Source organism: Pholis gunnellus, assembly GCF_910591455.1.
Source record: "Pholis gunnellus genome assembly, chromosome: 16".
Lineage (NCBI taxonomy): Eukaryota > Metazoa > Chordata > Actinopteri > Perciformes > Pholidae > Pholis > Pholis gunnellus.
Genome location: NC_136543.1, coordinates 769,897 through 789,316, shown reverse-complemented (window position 1 = coordinate 789,316; position 19,420 = coordinate 769,897). Strand labels below are relative to the sequence as shown.

General features: G+C 41.9%; 1 protein-coding gene across 1 annotated transcript; it reads right to left on the bottom strand.

The window, feature by feature from the left end:
* Positions 1 to 17,471: 17,471 nt before the first annotated feature.
* Positions 17,472 to 18,758, bottom strand: tnfa (tumor necrosis factor a (TNF superfamily, member 2); the record flags this gene model as incomplete). The annotated part of the gene is made up of 4 exons (XM_079176202.1): positions 17,472 to 17,953; positions 18,343 to 18,399; positions 18,525 to 18,552; positions 18,654 to 18,758. 4 exons carry the CDS (start codon positions 18,756 to 18,758, stop codon positions 17,472 to 17,474), a joined length of 672 nt encoding a protein of 223 aa, XP_079032328.1.
* Positions 18,759 to 19,420: the final 662 nt, after the last annotated feature.

The following is a 19,420-nucleotide window of genomic DNA, read 5'->3' as shown; positions in this document are numbered from 1 at the left end:
GGTAGTGGTGAACATTGGGAGGGACGAGGACAGTAATGATGTTCACAGCTACATGGAGATGGAGAAAATGAAGTACGAACATAGTTTGAAAAATAAATCAGTATCTGTTGGAGCAGCTGACTCCAAGACCCCTTCCACCAATCAGCTGATGCCGGAGGATAACCAGTTTTCGAGCAGATCAACATGTTATTTTTTTGTTTATGATACAATTTTGTATTTAATCTGCCACTGATTTATCATGTGCCATCCAGAGTCTGAGAAACAACCGCTGTCAGCTTAGCCCTGGCCTCCTTAGCTGCAGGTGCTAGCCGTTTCCCATTGTAACACTGCTCATAACAATGGAAGCAGGTTAACCATCGGAATTGATGTCAACTTCTAAAACTAAATGTTCTTGCCTTAAGATTAAAGAAAGACAAGCTCTTTAGTTTAAGTTATATATGTATTTATTGGACTCTATCAAGAGCAATACACCACCCTCCAAAACCAAAAGCATTAGAGCTAAAGTGTGTTTGTGTAGCATTAGCCTCAGTCTTTTAGCATGATACCATGTATAAGTGCATATTTAAGACCCCTTTAAACAGGGCTCTCATTTTGAAATGAAACAGCCAGAAACAATTTAAAATATTAGAGTAAAAAAGCAAGCTACAGCTGACAAAATCTGCCAGCGACAGTTGTCATTTCAGCTGACAAAATAGATGGTCTCTGACAAAAAGGTGAAGACTGCTTTTGTTAACTTATGTGTGAAATCACAGTCCCAAGAATTCTGATGGTAAATCTGTTTACGTTATCATTGAAAACTGCAGTGCCAGAATTGAAAGACGGACATAGCAAGAGTAGCTAATGGGGTGTGGGGCTTAGCAAAGAGTCCGCTGGAGACCAAGATGCTATGGCAAAGCATTTATCATATCTGTACCTTACAATATTGCCTCCTAATGTGTCTAGATAGTGCTATGTACTGTATTAAGAGGCTGGACGAAAGGACAGACTCCATGATGATGTCAGTTTTGTGACAAAGTAACTGGTTGTATGTATCCATAAAGTAATTTGTCATTTTAGCTCCTCTTGTTGAATGTTTGATGGTTTTTATATTGTTATTAGTCTCTGTTCAAAGAGACTGCTGAGTCATTGTACAGAGTTGTGTGTTCATGCTAAACTCCTCACTGTAGATGAACGTAGTCCTGTAGATTTAGGGCTGAATAGAAAAGTACACTGCTGTCATCTGTCAGGTAGTTACTGTAACAAGTCTTGTGACTGCCACCCTGAAGTAGGCTACAAGCATCAATTCAAACACCTTTAAGTGTTTAATGTTAGACTGCAGTTGCGTGTGGCTGTACAAGAAAGACAGACATAAATACAATGGACCGCTTTCAACTGACAAGGCTTAAATGTCAAACCTAAAGCTAATGCAGTTAGTTTTATTGGTATTTATTGAACTTTTTGAAGTTGTTCTTCAAGAGCTGACTTTTTTACATGTCTTAATGAATAAGTAAGTAAGGAAAATGTGACTGTTTAAAGAGATATGAATTGAAAAGAAGGTGCACAGTGCATTTTAAATTCAGTTTTTTATTTCAGTTTCATCTGTCTGTGACAGCACATTTAGGGACTGAGGTGAAACAAAGCGGCGCTGTTTCAACCCACAGTATCAAAACCTCTCTGAATTTTATTTCATGCGCCAAACACAGTCCCCTCAGCTTTGTCTTTATTTGGTAAGAGATGATCCTGGCATGTCTGGTCATTCTTTTTGCACTGACGTGAGTCAAGGGGACCACCATCAGCCAGTGGAAAATAGATGTAAATCTGGCCTAACAGGAGCATGCTAACGTTTCCTAAAAGGGGGACCTGTTGATTCTTGTGGTACTCCACAGGTCCTGCTGACTTAATTCAAATGTAAATAGTAAATTCAATAGAAATTCAAATATAATCAGCACCATATGGTCTAAGGGTCTGATCAGACAGAGCAATGTGCACGGTTGTTGCACGAAGGAATGAGTGCTGCCGTTAGCTTAACCCAAACCATGAACTGTAGGCTACTTAATAGTTAACACAGCTTAAATGAAAATCAAATGGAAACACCTCACCCTGAAATCTCACTGATTTGCCTCCTGCTGTTTTCTGTTTAGATCATGGTAACTAGGGTTGGCACTTAGCAACGCAGATTTTACGCTCATTGAAAACAATTATAAAAGCCACCCCAGGTTCCTAAAATGCCCTCTGTCGGATCAAGGCTTCAGGGCCCGCCTCCACCAAAGTCTTTTGCCCACTTCAAAATGCCAGATGCTCTGTAGAAAACGGCAATCTGGGATTGTTTGAGGGTGCTTTAGAGGTGCAGCGTTTTTTCAATGAGACACTTTGGTTGCTTCTGATGCAGAATATATTTAAAATAAAAGTGTCGGCCGGCGAGGAAACATCTTGGTGAGTCTATCGTTTTGTTCAGATCAGATCCACTTTATTATCCACACGGGGAAATTCCTTTGGTCCGGTGCTCCAGACATGAGGTCAACATAAAGTCCACAGTAAAAACATTAGCATAATGTACACAGTAAGACCACAACATACTCATAGTAAAAGACTTTTGATGAACATTTTTTAAACTGTCAGTGACCAGAAAGAAACGCCAAATATGAAGCGCTCAGCTCAGAATAGACATTCAGCACCTTGTGACACGGCTGCTGATTGTAGCAGAGCGTAAATACATGGCACTCCCACTGGCCTCAGGAAAAAACTCTTTAATGGACACGGCCCCTAATAGTGCACGTGACCCACATTTTGGGTTCCATGACAGACTTGCTCTCTTACCAAAAGTGTCTGATCAGTTAATAGGAGAGTTAATAGTTAGTTAATAGGAGAGGCCATCATATTGCTTCCATTCACAAGTTCAGTTCAGTTCAGTTCTCCCTCTGCTGTGTTCACTCTTCTGCTTTTTTGCTCTCACTTCCAAATATAGCTTTCTGTGAACAGACAGGAAGACTCCCTCATACAGTTTCAATAAAAAGGTTTTCATGGCAGATAGTGAAATTACAGCAGGCGCTGAACTTCTTTATACATAAGACTAACTTCAGTTAACAGAATGGGGCTTTTGGTCTCTTAATGCGTTTCTCTGAGCTTTAAGTTGTCATGGTAAAACATGGGATGACTTTTATTGTGTGACCAACATCTTTATTGAAACAACAAGACCCTGCAATGTACACACACACACCTCTTCTGTTGGATTCCTGGCAGTAGCTGCTCAATAAGGATTTGCCGTAGTATTAAACACTGTAACCACAGATGTCACCAACGCAACCAGGATGGAAATCACAAGGATTCTAACTGTGAAGAAGGTAATAATACCGAACCAAAACATGTTGTTGTTCATACCTTCCAAAACTGTGACAAATCACCACTACAAACAGTAGCTATGCAGTGTGGTTAGATTCAGACTTAAAATGATTTAGTTGGTAACAATGGTTTCAAGAAACTAATCATGACTATCAGTAGGAAACAGGAAAGGAACGGCAGTCTTTTGTGTCAAAGTCACTTGCAAACTTCTTCTAGGGCTTTCAACTGCAATCCATCATTGACTTCAGTGAACGGAGTTTGCTACAGTTGTCATGGAGACCTGGGGTTATGATTTTGGCTAAACTTCTGTTTCAAAGGTCAAGAATACTTTTCATAATCAATTTTGCAAGGCAGCACAGGAAAATTGCAAGTGCTACAGTATGTAATGTTTGTCCCTCTGCTCGGTATTTAAATTGAGGGTTCAGCTTTTGATTTGAATGTTTCTTTGTTTGCAATTTATTCTCAAAAGCACATTGTCTTAAACTCTCATAATAAATATATTGTGTGATCTCTACCTAAAGTATAGATTTAGTCTTGACTCTCATGTTATCACTGTGTGGCAGCACAACTGGTTTCATTAGTGTGGGTTGTAGTAAACACTTTTGAAGTGACTGAACATTGTGCACTGCTCCTGCTACATTCTTTTAAAGAGACCATGTGTAAAGATCTGCTGTTTGTTTGTTATGATGTGTTTTACTGTTGAGTCTGTAAAGCAGTGAAGATGTGATGATGTTGATACACATGACAATATGCACACTGACTGTAAATAATGATGATGTAAATAATGATGACAGCATATACAAGCTGTATTTCATGTGGTACAGTATTCAAAATATATTTATATATGCTGTAATATCTGATATCAGAGATAATTTGAAATGTAAGAATGAAAATAAAACTAGTTGTTTTTCCCAAACTATCATCTGTGTGCAATGTAGAACGCCTGTGGCTCAGTGGCAGTGCAGGGTCAAGACATTTAACTCCAAATTGCTGTATGAATGGGTGTGAATGTTAATCAGTCCTGATGGACAGGAGGCACCTTGCATGGTAGCCCCTGTCATCAGTGCCTTTGTGCGCCGCTGCCGCCGTACCTGGGCCGAAGCCAGAGCAGCGCTCCTCCACTCAGCCAACCGGCACCGCACCAAAGCCCCCATCTACCAGGTTGGCAAGAAAGTGCGGTTGTCGACCCGGGACCGACCCTTGCGGGTAGAGTCTAAGAAGTTGGCACCCAAGTTCATTGGCCCATTCGAGATCCAGAAGGTCATCAATCCTGCAGCAGTGAGGCTCAAGTTGCCCCGTTCCATGCAGGTCCACCCATCATTCCACATTTCCAAGGTGAAGCCGGTTCGAGAGAGTCCACGGGTTCCTGCTGCTCAACCTCCACCGCCACCTCGATTCATCGATGGAGGTCTTACCTACACGGTTCGCCGGGAGAGGACTGCATTACCTGGTCGACTGGGAGGGCTACGGTCCAGAAGAAAGATCCTGGGTCCCAGCTCGACATATTCTGGATGCCCCTCTCATCAGGGAGTTTCCCCGCTGCCATCCTGACCAGCCCTCCAAGGCCTCTGTGCCCACTGGGGCTACCCAGCTAGACTCTGTTCCCCCTCTTCCATCTGTAATTTCAGATGTTGGGGAGGATGAAGAGGAGCCGTCTTCTGGCGGGGACAACTCACCCACTGATGCTGAGGAGAAGGAGGTCGAGATGGATATGTCTGATAAATATAATATTGGATATTACATTTCTGCTACTCTGCCAGAGACTTTGATGTGTCAGTCTGTACCTGTTGAGTTTATGATAAAAGCCAACGGTTCCTGGAACCGTGTTTGCTGCAATTGGGTCCATATACAATCCGTTACAACATGTAAAGATGTCTATAGAGTTCTGTAGAAATGAGTCCTAAAACACAGAAATGAGTCTACGTTTTTACACATCCGGTTCCCTCTTAGGTTTTTTTTAATGGGTTTTTGGTTCGATTTGAACCTTTTTATGTTTCTTTAAAAAAGCAGTTGCTTACAAAAAGCAAAATAAGACTTAATGTCATGATGCTAACTATTCCTCCTTCACAGCCTCGTTGTGTATACTCACTCATGCGGATGTGGTGTAGTGTTGTTAAAAGCCTATCGTTGTTTTTTTTACTTCTGGTGATTGCATTCATGCTCCAAAAATCATTAAAGTAGGGTTCATTTGTGCTGAACAAAAATGTGTTTGCCACAGAGCTTATTTTCAGCTATAATCCAAAAAACAATGGAAAATCGGCAGTACTAGAGCATAACGCCAAGCCCTGTACTGTAAATACAGCACATAGGATTTATATTGACTGTCACAGAGAAAAATAGATTCAAATGTTCATCAGAGTGATGGCCTGAAAGAAGAAAAGAGTCTGTTCAGTTTTATTAGTCTTTTTCATTTTTATTTTACAATTGTATTTTCATTTGTATTAGTTGTATTAGTGATATGTAGCACAGTACAATGGAATGTGTTAGACAATACAATAGGCTCGCTCTGCAATAAGAAAAAATGAAAAAGGTGATACGGTAACTATTAATGATACTTACAGTGTTACAAAAGTCATAATACATTGAACTACTAATCAACTAAATACCAGTTTTGCTCTGGGTGTCTGTCATTATTTAGTTCATGTATTTTTCTATTATTATTCAGCTAATATTCTATGTATCATTTCTGTCATTTGGATTGACTTTGTTGTAATTGTATGTTGTTCATTCTGTACACATGACATCTTCTGCATTCTGTGCATCCTGATGGAGGGATCCTCGTCTCTCCCTGACGTTTAACATTGAATTGAATTGAATTTAATCATTTTTGCATCTCCCTGTATGGCAACAGATAGGCATAGACAGTTTTATTGGTAAGTGCGGTGTCCATTTTGTCCAAGGCAAATTCTTAACATTACCGTTAGAAATCAAATTTCAAGTGAAATGTTATACTTGCAGTAGTCATACAATGCAGTCAAATTAAATACATTTTCAGCAGTAGTGTTCCAGGCAGAACAGCAGTTACCACTCAAGAGCCTTGCCTCAGCTCCAGATAGTGTGGGCTTAGCCCCAGACCGCTCAATTCCTAGAAACGCCCCTGTTGTAGACTGTTAGTCTTGTTAAGGTAACAACACACTACAGAAATAGAAACTAGCGCCAGTGGAGCATTACATCATCAAACAAGTCAAATAAAGGAAAGATCAGATCAGTTTCAACCACACTGTGTCACGATTAGGCTTTGCCTCTGTGTTCTGTGTGTCTTTGTGTTACTCCACTCTGCCTGTCAGTCACTCCCTCAGCCTAATTCCCTTCACCTGCCTCTGATCATTAATCAAGCACTTTCCCCTCATCAGCACAACTCCTCTCACCTGTTCTTCCTTCTTCATAAACTCCTGCCCCTCAGTCACTCGTTGCCAGATCCTTGTAATGTCTACCCGCTCGTTCGGCTTGTCCTGTTCCCGGTTTTCCAGTCTGCCTTCCCTGTCTCATCCCTGCTGGATTTCCCCCCTCGTCTCTTGTCTGTTCTGTGGATCCCCTGCCAAGTCCTGTAAAGTCTGCTGTGGATTATTGTTCATTAAATTACCTTCTTCACGCTACTCTGCCTGGTCTGTGTTTGAGTCCTCCATCATGCCTCGTGACACACGGTGTTCTTCAGGTTGTGGTTGGGAAGGTGCTGCACTGACACAGGCTGCATTGTTTGCAATGCATTGAGTACAGTCATTAAAGTGTAACTTCACCCCAAGGTCTGAGCCTAACTCTACAATCTGCATTATTTAAAAAAATGCAAAAAACTAGGCAAGATGCTGAGAAATGATATGAATTTCATGACATAGCTAAGTCCCAACCGGTTGACTCTTTGTCATCATTGGCCCTGCAAAGTTCAGGGTTGATTGTAAACAACCCTTCTCACTCCTAACTTGTCAAATACCAACGCTTGGTAAGTGCTCCCAAGGCATCTAATGGATGCACCCTTTAGTGTCTGTACGCGCATTTAGATTGGTGTCTAACTCCAATCTAAAGCCAGACACACAAGGCCATACACAGGGTTTTAGAACTACCAAGGTCCAACAACTGACCTTCAGGGGCAGCCCCACCCCCAATATAAATGATCTTTTAGCAGTAGTACATTAGAATCAGGTTAAATGTATCGTGCAAAAGCTAAATTTGTGTTGTCAATAACATATTTTTTAATAATACTATATTATTAAACAACAATTATGCTAGGTGTCTGTGTGGTTAAATTGATCTTATAGTTTCTTACAGGTTGTATAATCTAAAGAAAATTAAGTGTACTGGTCAAGTGTCCTGTAAGTTAAAAACAATACAAATAGTGCAAAGACGTAAACATTGAATATTTTACATTTGTATTGTCCTTTTTATTTAGTTTAATTAGTCATATGTAGGACAACACAGAGTCAAAGATACAATGTAATGTGTTGGACAGGCCAGCTCAGCAATAAGAGGCTTATTCAAAATCGTAATACTTAATAGTTACAATAATCATAATACATTTGAAATCAATTTAAATTTGAAAGCGCCTTTCACAAACTCAAGGACACTTTACAGGGTAAAAAAGTAGAGTAAGAAATGAACTGAAAACATCACTGTCATTGTTTGAGGGAAGGTTGAGGCATCTCCTAAAACTGATTCTGTGGGTTCCAAACATTCCTCTAGACATCCTCTTTAAGCTGCTATTGTTGTGCTGCCAAAAATTGCCTCTCTGTGTGACGTCACATACACCTAAGTTACCTCCCTACACCTTACCTAATGTGTGTGTGTGCGTGCCAGGACCGGTTAACTGGTAGGCGCACACACACACACACACACACACACACACACACACACACACACACACACACACACACACACACACACACACACACACACACACACACACACACACACACACACACACACACACACACACACACACATTAATACAATCTCTTCTTCTTATACATACATAGAAATGCACACACCTAGGTGTGACATGAAGCTTTTAATTTGAAGTACATCATAAAGCTGAAGTGATTATACAAACAATTTATATTAAAAAAGAAAATGAAATAATTGATTAGGATACAAAATATTGAAAGCCCTGATTTCCCACCAGGGGAGCTGGGTCGGTTGGGACACTTTTGTATCGACACCAAATAACCTTACATTGCTCAGAGACTACTTGAACACTGATGAAAATAATTTTATCCTTGAACAGAGACAGGTGTCTGTAGACAGATTACTGCATGGGCAAAGTGGGCTCGTAGCCAGGGCCCTGAGTGATAAATGTGATTTTGAAAATGCTGTACGATTATGAAATAGTTAAATCACCAATGTCATAATGTCGCAGGCCCAGTGACGTAGGCTGTAGGTCAGTGTCAATGTTGCTGTGAACATGACGAGCGCCTAGCGCAGGGGTGGCCAACCAGTCAGAGACCAAGAGCCACATTTTTTACTGTGTTACTGCAAAGAGCCACATCATACACATGGGCACACATGAACATCACCCTATCCCTTCCTCACACACACACATACCTTTGCTCAGCCAGATTTATTGTAAATGTCACACACCAACATGATAATGACAGAAATTGACTCCTAAGACCACAGGCCAGTCATTTTCAACAATGAACATTGTGTGCACTGTCTCACACAGACAAACTCTCAGTTCAACTAAGTCCACAAACAAAAATATAATAATTTACAATAGTGTTTTTCTTTTACTATGCATGTTACTTAGTGGAACTTCTGGCATTCCTTGCCTTGAACAATCCTCTTCAAATCTGGCTTGTATTCCGTTGTTGCCACTCGAAGCAATTCTTTCACATGGGTGTCAGTCAGAACAGATCGATGCTTTGATTTCACGTGTTTCAGGGTAGAAAACACAGACTCGCAGACGTATGTTGACCCAAACATTGACAGTATCTTAAGCGCAGCCCGTTTGACATTGGGGTATTTTTTCATTGGCACACTTTTCCAGAACTCAATGGTCCCGTCCCTTAAAGCAGGTTTGAGTTGGTCCTCCTCACAAAGATCGATCATCTCCAACTCAGCCGCATCCTCATCTGTGACTAGCGGGGCTTTCAAACAGTCCATCTCGGCGTTAAATGGGTCGACGAGGAACGTAATCTGTGGCCGCACATGCGCGTTTGACGAAAATACCGTATTTAACTCAAGCGAAGCGAACACGCACATTAAAAAAACACAAATACAAACTTCGATATGAACGTAAGAGCCGCATGAAACCGGGCAAAGAGCCGCATGCGGCTCGCGAGCCGCGTGTTGGCCACCCCTGGCCTAGCGGGTCGGCAAAGCGTAAACATAGATTCTAATTGTAATCACGCTAAGGCCTGCACTGCTGGCTCAAGTTTGCAGGAAGCCTGCACTCCAAATAATGCGAGCAGCACTACCAGCCCTCCCACATCGCCTGTTGAGGAAAAAGATACAATGCTGGCAGCTGAAAATGAACTTGGCTGGAGCGTAGTAGATGATCATAGAGGGGGTGAAGACTACTCCTGGTGTGAGACTGTTACCGATCCTTTGCCGTAGGGAAATATATCCAGTGACAAATACAAACGGTTGTTATTTAAAGAGGGGCAACTTCGTTTCTCAACCGATGAGCGGAACACCCCGTATGGGCAAGAGACAGTGGTTCAGGTGGCCGCTTTCCTTCATTAACAAACGACATGTTGAACAGTCAACTGCCCAACGGACAGCTAGCCATGAGAATTGCTGACTGGCATTCAGAGGAAATAATGAGCTCCTGGAATTTGCTGTATAACAGAAACTATTTGGGGATTTTAGAGTTAATAGACCCATTAAAACAGCTTCTCTTACTTATCGTCAACAACATGTGAAGAGTTCATTGACTTAATGGGAGAAAAAAAATGGCAAGTAATAGCAGAGGAGCTTTGTGATGCAAAATATGTTTCTGTTATTACCTATCTCATGTAGATCTGTTAACATTTGTTAGCAAGTAAGGTAAAACTGGTATGTTTTCTGGCGTTTGAGCCAATTTAAAGCCATACAGGACAAAGTTTGGTAAATTGAGATTGTGTGGTTGCCATGGTGGGCAATCTTGGGCTGGACTTTTCGAATTGTAGAGGCCAATCATTTGATAATGCCAGCAATATGTCGGGGCGGTACAGTGGACTGCAGACACACTTGAAGCAAAGAAACCCATTAATCAGTGTTGTGACTTGTGTTCTCTAAACTTAGCAGGTGTAAACAGCATAGAGGCCAGCAGTCCAGAGGTGGGACGGTATTTTGATTTACTGCAATCTGTGTACACATTCTGCTCTGCATCTACACATGAGTGAAGGTGAGTTTTTAGGATCTCTGATAGCTATATAGCAGTGGCGGGCCGTCAGGGCCTGCAAAGCCTTCTCTGCTGGCCTAAACAGAATCACAAAGTTATATATTTTTTCTTAAATACATTAAATTTTTTCTTATATGTATTATAATTTATAAAAATATTTTCCCCATTATCTTATTTTCTCATTGCACAGCTACTGTGCTCCTCAGTTGCTCTGCTTCCAGTGCAGCTTGTTTTAAGTAGAGCTTTTATCCAATCAGATTTCACCTCTGTGTCTCTAGGTAAGAAGAGAGGCCCCAGGCCTGCAGACTCACCCAGTGAATCCATGTGCAGGTTAAGTGAATGGGGACGATATTGTTGATTGACATAGTCTTCACCCAATCAGATCTTTAGTTTGAGATTCATGGACGCACCAGAGCGGTTTGCAGGCCTACAGTGACGTCAGCATTACTGCAGCTCAGAGTCCAGATGCCTCTCTGCCGCAAGGGTGCAGAGTGTGCTGTGATTGGTCAGTGGGCGGGCACGTGACTATGTGCCCGCGAAACATAATGCTTGCTAGCAGAGCTTTGGTTGTAGCAGACAGAGTTCAAGTGGAAATATATGAAAGACATTTTACCTAGCTTTGTTTTTTTAATATGAAATGGCGGAAGGAGGAGAAACGGATTTAGTGGCGGAGTTACTGGGAACGCTTTTCTCAAGAAGGACATTTCTGAACAAACTGGACAGTAAGAAATGACCCCACAGCTAGCAGCCCTGACCCAGCCAGGAAAAGGATTTGTATGCAGCGTCGGAGAAGCGTTGCACATGTTATGGCTGGGAATGTGTTTCATTTTAACTGAGCGTCGGTACTTTTGGAGAGACTCGAGTGGATCTACAACTCAACGACCACGTTCGCAGGGAAACAGCTCCACAACCGCGGCCCGCCCTTCGCCGGTCCACGGCCGAAGACGACCACCGAACGGCGGCGGAAGACGGACAACCGACCGGCGGCGGAAGACAACCGAACGGCGGTCGAAGACGACGACCGAACGGTGGCGGAAGACGGACGACGACCGGCGAAATACAACTGGGGAGGCTCGACTGGCATCGATGAATGGAGAAGGACTTCTTACTGGAACTGATGTACTGGGATTAAACTCTTTGTCAACAAAGAAAGGAGGATAGACAGCATTTGGTAAGTGAAGTTTGTTTACCTCTACAGTTACTACTGTTCATTTGTCTATCGTGGTGTTTTTATGAATAATATTTGAATGGCTCGTGCTCGTGTGGTGGAATGCGTGGATCCGCTGCAGGTCTGCTGGATTGATTTGTTGCTTTGTTGTCATATGAATATATGCGACTGCTCTTGTGAGTTTGTCAGTGTTACATTGATTTGGACTGTATTGTCCGTTAATGACGCAGCGTCCCGTCATGCTCGTATTCATGTATCTGCACATTTTATTTAATTTGTCAAATGTTGCAGTGTTATGTGAATATGCGGCTTTTACACAAAACAAATAATAACCCGTAGCTGTGACGTCATAATGAGGTTATTAGAAGTGTAGAACAGCACTGAAGGCCCAGGTATAAAATCCACGGCCCGCCACTGCTATATAGACTTAACATTAAAGTCACTACCAAACACTTGGTGGAGCTGCCGAGCTGCCGCCACTAAACCTATTTGGCAAAACTACAGTAAAATAAGAGAGGCATTAGGCTTTTCGGTTCCTCGAAGCAAGTTTCGCAAAATCACCATAGCAACACATCCATGAACTTGAACCTGCTCCAGTGCAGGCTAACTTAAGTTAGCTGGATAAGCTGCCACTCCCCCGGAAAAAAATGTCAGCTCCCTTCCTCAGAGATCCCATTGATGAAGGAGCGATATTAGTTAGATGAGCGTTTTATAGTTATCACATCATGATGACTTCCTGTACGAGCGCTAACGATTCTGCCGACAAGGAATCATTTATTTAAAGACCTTCTCGAGCCGTACATTGAACACCACACGCCATCTACTGTCTCACAGACTGTATCACAGCCTCGCGCTGTGTAGCGAGTGGTTCATGTTTGTACAGTGTCTGTGATGTGGAGAACATCGGGAAAGCCGCTGCATGCCGTGTTGTTCATAAAGTTTATATGGCGCTTAAGAAACTTATGGATGTGTTCATTACATCACCATGGAACATGTTGTATTGACTCACCATTCTGAATAATGTTTGTGTGCTTAGTGTTTACTTGCTCCCGTGTCCTCTTGATGGCTGGTTGAACTACATGATGGTTGAAAGCACTCATAATGATATGACAGTATTATTAGTACACCATAGATATCATTGTTGTAGAACATGATTAAGGTGGACTCATGATAAGAATAGAGAGAATTACACACAATTTATTTTCACTGCTGATTATGAATAATACACACACACTGATCCGCCCATACACAGATTCACACACACATATTCAAACTCCTATTCTATATGGTAAACTACACATACATGTATATACACACATATATATAGTACATGATATATAAGTGCATACAGTACATGTATCCTCATAAGTATCTATTAATTCGTATCAGTTAGATACTCTTTGGGCTTGTTTTTATCTACTTATTCTGAAAGAGTTGAGATCATTATTGTCGCTATAGATCTCATTAGATGATGCATTCCATTAAGCCTACTGCCAGCAGCACATTTAAAGAAATATCATCTGATTGATTGAGGTGATGAGGCATTTAAAATTAACCTATACATTTTCCCAACACTTGCGCATTTAACTTGTCTGCGATATGTTGCCATGCTTCTTGTCTAGCCCTCGCAGCAGTGGCGGTGTTAGATTTCGCCATGATTATGGTCTTGAATTCCTAATATGCGTTCATGATCATCTCCTGCTCGTCAGCGGAGAAAAAAAGAGGCTCTTTCTTTGAGTTGATTTGCCATCGTACTGTTAGAAAATCATGGTTTCGGTGATCGACGCTTCCCCCTTCTGAAGTAGGACGGGCACGCGCAATTATCCTGGTTACTGCAGTCTGGTTCAAATTAACGAGATTGTTTGAGCGCGGATCAGCCTTTGAGGAACCGAGATAGCCTGATGTCAATCATCGGGTTAATTTAAGCTGGATAATAGGACATTTGATTGACTTAGTTGAACCACGTATGAGGAACGGGGCCCTGGTGTCCAATGGTTTCTGACTGGCTACAACTTGAGTAAACATTCACTCAGTGATATCACAGTGGGTCCTTTTCTGTTAGGACAAGCCTTTGTCTTGTTTTTGACTGCTCTTTGTAACAAGGAACTGTAAACAATAGTGTCCCAGGTGCCCCAGGTGAAGCAGACACACTTTGGATTCATGAGCTCACTACCAACAAAAAGTCATACAGCTAACTCTAGCATCAACTGGGCCCTATTCCTCGTACGTGGTTCAACTAAGTCGATCAAATGTCCTATTATCCAGCTTAAATTAGCTCGATGATTGACATCAGGCTATCTCGGTTCCTCAAAGGCTGATCCGCGCTCAAACAATCTCGTTAATTCGAACCAGATGTCAGTCATCAGGATCGTTGCACGTGCCCGTCCTACTTCAAAAGGGGGAAGCGTCGATCACCGAAACCATGATTTTCTAACAGTACGATGGCAAATCAACTTAAAGAAAGAGCCTCTTTTTTTCTCCGCTGACGAGCAGGAGATGATCATGAACTCATATGAGGAATTCAAGACCATAATCATGGCGAAATCTAACACTGCCACCGCTGCGAGGGCTAGACAAGAAGCATGGCAACATATCGCAGACGTCGTTAAATGCGCAAGTGTTGGGAAAATGTATAGGTTAATTTTAAGAGCCTCATCACCCCAATCAATCAGATTATATTTCTTTAAATGTGCTGCTGGCAGTAGGCTTAATGGAATGCATCATCCAATGAGATCTATAGCGACAATAATTATATCAACTCTTTCAGAATAAGTAGATAAAAACAAGCCCAAAGAGTATCTAACTGATACGAATTAATAGATACTTATGAGGATATATGTACTGTATGCGCTTATGTATCATGTACTATATATGTGTATATACATGTATGTGTAGTTTACCATATAGAACTAGGAGTTTGAATATGTGTGTGTGAATCTGTGTATGGGCGGATCAGTGTGTGTGTATTATTCATAATAAGCAGTAAAAATAAATTGTGTGTAATTCTCTCTATTCTTATCATGAGTCCACCTTAATCATGTTCTACAACAATGATATCTATGGTGTACTAATAATACTGTCATATCATTATGAGTGCTTTCAACCATCATGTAGTTCAACCAGCCATCAAGAGGACACGGGAGCAAGTAAACACTAAGCACACAAACATTATTCAGAATGGTGAGTCAATACAACATGTGCCATGGTGATGTAATGAACACATCCATAAGTTTCTTAAGCGCCATATAAACTTTATGAACAACACGGCATGCAGCGGCTTTCCCGATGTTCTCCACATCACCGACACTGTACAAACATGAACCATTCGCTACACAGAGCGAGGCTGTGATACAGTCTGTGAGACAGTAGATGGCGTGTGGTGTTCAATGTACGGCTCGAGAAGGTCTTTAAATAAATGATTCCTTGTCGGCAGAATCGATAGCGCTCGTACAGGAAGTCATCATGATGTGATAACGGATCTTGACGATCTCGAAGAACTCTCTCCCTATAAAACGCTGATCTGACTAATATCGCTTCCTCATCGATGGATCTCTGAGGAAGCGAGCTGACACTTTTTTATCCAGCGGATCTAGCTCAAGCCTGCTCTGGAGCAGGTTCAGGCTTGTGGATGTGTTGCTATGGTGATTTTTCCAAACTTGCTTCGAGGAACCGAAAAGCCTCACTTATGTAATCTCATCCTGAAAATGATCCGGCTAACTCAGTTAGCCACGTACGAGGAATAGGGCCCTGATGGACCAGAAAATAATGTAATTGTTTTTTTTGTATGTGGCATATCTAAAAACAGTATCGTAGAAGGAACACAAAAAAGAGCCAAACATACTAGCACACTGTAGATGTCCAATCTGTGAATAAAATGTGAGTATAGTGAGAATAGTCAGAAGGTTCCCACTTTTAGGTTGAAAGTGAAGAGGGTCTGGCTGAGTTTCAACACGGTGAATGACGTAACTTGCTAAAAAGGCGGTGTCCCAACTGTCCCAACCAACCCCACTCTCCACCTTTCCACTGCTGGTGTCAGGTACCGCTCTGTAGGCTGCTGGAGGAGGAAGCAGGGGGATTACCATGATTACCAGGGACTTCCCCTCCTCACTTCCACTCAGTGAAGCTGTTGACGACCTTTTACTCCACTGGAAACTCTCTCACTACACTGTAAAGTTATATACAGAGCCAGCACCAGCAAGTCATGGTATCTTATGTAATACCAAGGCAACTGGCAACAAACAGAAGTGTATTTAGCCATACAAAATATTTGCAAAAATGTTTTCAGAATACACTGAGCATTGGGGTGGACATCAGCAGAGACACCCTGTCACGATTTATGTTTGGATTTAGTTATTTATTCTGTTTTATGGAGATGTTCCATGTGTCTTGCACTTTATTTCCTGCCTTTGTCTGTCTTACCCCTGTGATGGTCTGTCCTTCTCTAATTAGACACTGCTGCGTTCAATCACCTGCACCTCCTCAGTGTGCTTCGCTTCACTTCACGTTCTGCCCCTGTCTGTTCCTCTCGTCATTGTCTGCCCCACCCTTTATTGAAACCTGCTGTGTCTAATCACCTGCACCTTCCCTGTGTATTTAAACCCTGTGTGTCCCTTGGCTCAGTGTTCGTTCGTCTTTGGTGTAACCTGGTCTGTCGGTCGTCTGCCTGCTATTTCCTCCTGGTACGTTTCGTGTCTGTTCTCCTTTGCCGTGTTCCCTGATTCTTTGGATGTTTTATTTTCATGGACTTGTGATTCACACGTTTTTGTGTTGAATACATTTTTGTTACAATTAAACCCACGATTGTCCAACCATCCGTTTCCCGTGTCTCCCTGCATTTGGGTCCAGCCCTTTATTTTCTGCAAAAGCCTTACACACCCAGTGTAAAGATATCTGGTAGTAATGTCTACCTGAGCAGAGAATGAAGTGTGTGTGTGTCTGTCAGAAACGTATTACAGCCTCTTTCACAGTGCACAGAGGCCATAGAACATTGTGGTTCTATTGCCCTGCGGTTTACAATTTAACCATAATGCTGCAACTTGCTCCCAACCGGCATTTGATATTTTCTTCCAACAGTCGACAGCCCCTGCATTCAACTCATTGTTGGCTTGTTTTAGTTTTTTACATTTCTTAGTTCAACATTGTAGTTCTAACACAAACCTTGCATTCATACTTTCCTTTTCAAAAATATTTTTATTCAAACATTTATACAGCACCACAGGCACCATGGCATTATTTGAAAATATCAATAAAAAATACAGTGACAAACAGCTGATTAATAATAAATAAAATAAATAATGTATAAAATCCAGCCCAAATACTGAAAACATAAATAAATACATAAATAAAATGAATATAATATGTTGAATAAATACATCCTTTAAAATCTTCTTCTGTCAGCCTGTAGTAACACAATAAATATGCAGTAGTTGTAATACATCTGTAGAAATAGAGTACATCAAAAGGTATTGACACTAAGGCGAGTACATAGTACATAACATTATAGACCCATAGAGATATCTATGGTAATACATTACAGTGATCTCCTTGTCCATTGCTACAGTTAACTGAGCTTGGTTTACTTGAAAACTTTAAATGACTTGCTAAACGTTTGGGTGTGAAGTCTATTCTGAAAGTTGCAGAGACTGGCTATAGGCCTCACAGTGGAGCCCTCTAGATGTCAGTCACCTGTCCTGACAACGCAAACACACCGAAGAATGTCTTCCCCGACTCCTCCTCCAGGCCCGGCAGCATCTTCTCTTCCATCACCGTCCTTAGTCTGTCCCCCATCCTCAGGTTGAACACAGCTCCCATGTACACAGAGGAGAACCAGCTCCCCTCCTCATCTGGATTGCTGCTGGCTTTCGTTTGGCAGACACTGCGGATGGAGTGCAGGATGGTCCGTTCCTCAGTTCCTACAGAACTGGACCAGCGCTTCACAGTGTGACTCACATGGACAATGGGCTGCGAGGTGGCGTCATCAGTATCGCTGCTGCTGCACTTGACCCGGAACGACGCTTGGCTGTAAACGAAGTAGAGGCCATTTTGAGGAATCACAATTTGGTTGTTTTTGAGTTCCAGCCCTCCTTGAGAGTGGGACTGGTCCACCGCATTCTTCCATTCCGCTGAGGTCTTCATAGAAGAGTTGTATTGTCCTTTTGAAGAGAATCGAGAGATGATAATGGAGAAAAGAATGGACTATTAAAACAAGGACATGGAGGATTCAAAATGTTACTATCCTTCATAATGAAATGGAAGTTTGTCTTTGGCATGACTCAGGAATAAATAAATTAGAGGTAACCCCAAGAACTTCCCGAAGAAGCCCTGGAGCTCAATCGAGAAGCCTTAGAACTTCCTCAAGGATTACTAACCCACTCAAAAACCTTTGGTTTCAGACCTACTGGACTGAGAAAACCAAAAGTTAAGACTAAAAGCCCCAAATAATTGAAAATACTTCTGCAATCAATTTTCTCACATTGCTCTTGTTATATGTATCAAACAGCCCCAGGTATTCTTTGATACTGAATCGATTGCTTATATTTACCTTCTAAATGAATGGCTGCTCTCACATTTGAAATCTGCCTCAATGTGCGGCGAAGATCTGGAAAGAAGATAAGAAAGAAGTTTATAATATGTGGAATACCACAACAGCTCCACTTTTTACTTAATAAGTAATAAGTGTCTCAACATGGGTCAAATTAAGTCAATTAAAGGAAAGATTCTCACCAAATTGGTCTTCATTGTGTCCTGGGCTCTGTTTCAAGAAGAGAAAGATAGAGAGACTGTTACAGGATGGCTGGGTTCAGGTGAGTCCCTCCGATAATTCAGAGACTAATGTAAGACTTGTGTTCCCACCTTGGCAGGCCTGTTGAAGAAGAGGACAGCAGCAGCAGCAGCCGCAAGGCAGAGTGTGAACACCAGCAGGGCCGTGGTTTGCTTTGAGCTCAGTTTGGCTCGCATTGTTTCTCTCCTGGCTTCTGTGTGGACAGTGGCGTCCAGTAGTACCTTGCATTCACCTTCCATTGTTTTGAATGAGTTCCTTTTATCACTTCAAGTAAAGCTGAGCTCTTCGAAGCTGTATTGAGAGCTGTCGTTCTTCTACTGTCGCTCAGCGAGTGTCTCTTTTAAAACCAGTAACCTCCTGGGAAACTCCAGTGATGTCACTCAGTGTGAGTGAATGGAGATTTGATGAGGAAGAGAGACCCAGAGACGGGGAGGATCTTACACACCACACACTCCTACACACACAGCATCTTTATGACTGTGTTATCCCATGAGCACATACACACAACCCCCTTTCACACCTCAGTGCACACACACACCCACAGAGATTCACACACACAAGGATACACATTGTGACACCCTGACATGGTCTCAAACACCCTTACACTCAGTCTGCCATACACCTGCATACCAAATGCACTTACAGAAACCACACGTCACTTTCTCTGAAATTTAAAACAAAAAATGCACATTTTACCCAATCGAGTGTTTACGTATGTTGTGGTGTACTGGTCATCTCTATGTAGGTCAAACATATGGAAACTGTGTTAAAGTGAGGGGTAGCTAGCCACAGAAACATCATTCACTTATTCATCAAAACATCTGCTGTCTTTGCCAAC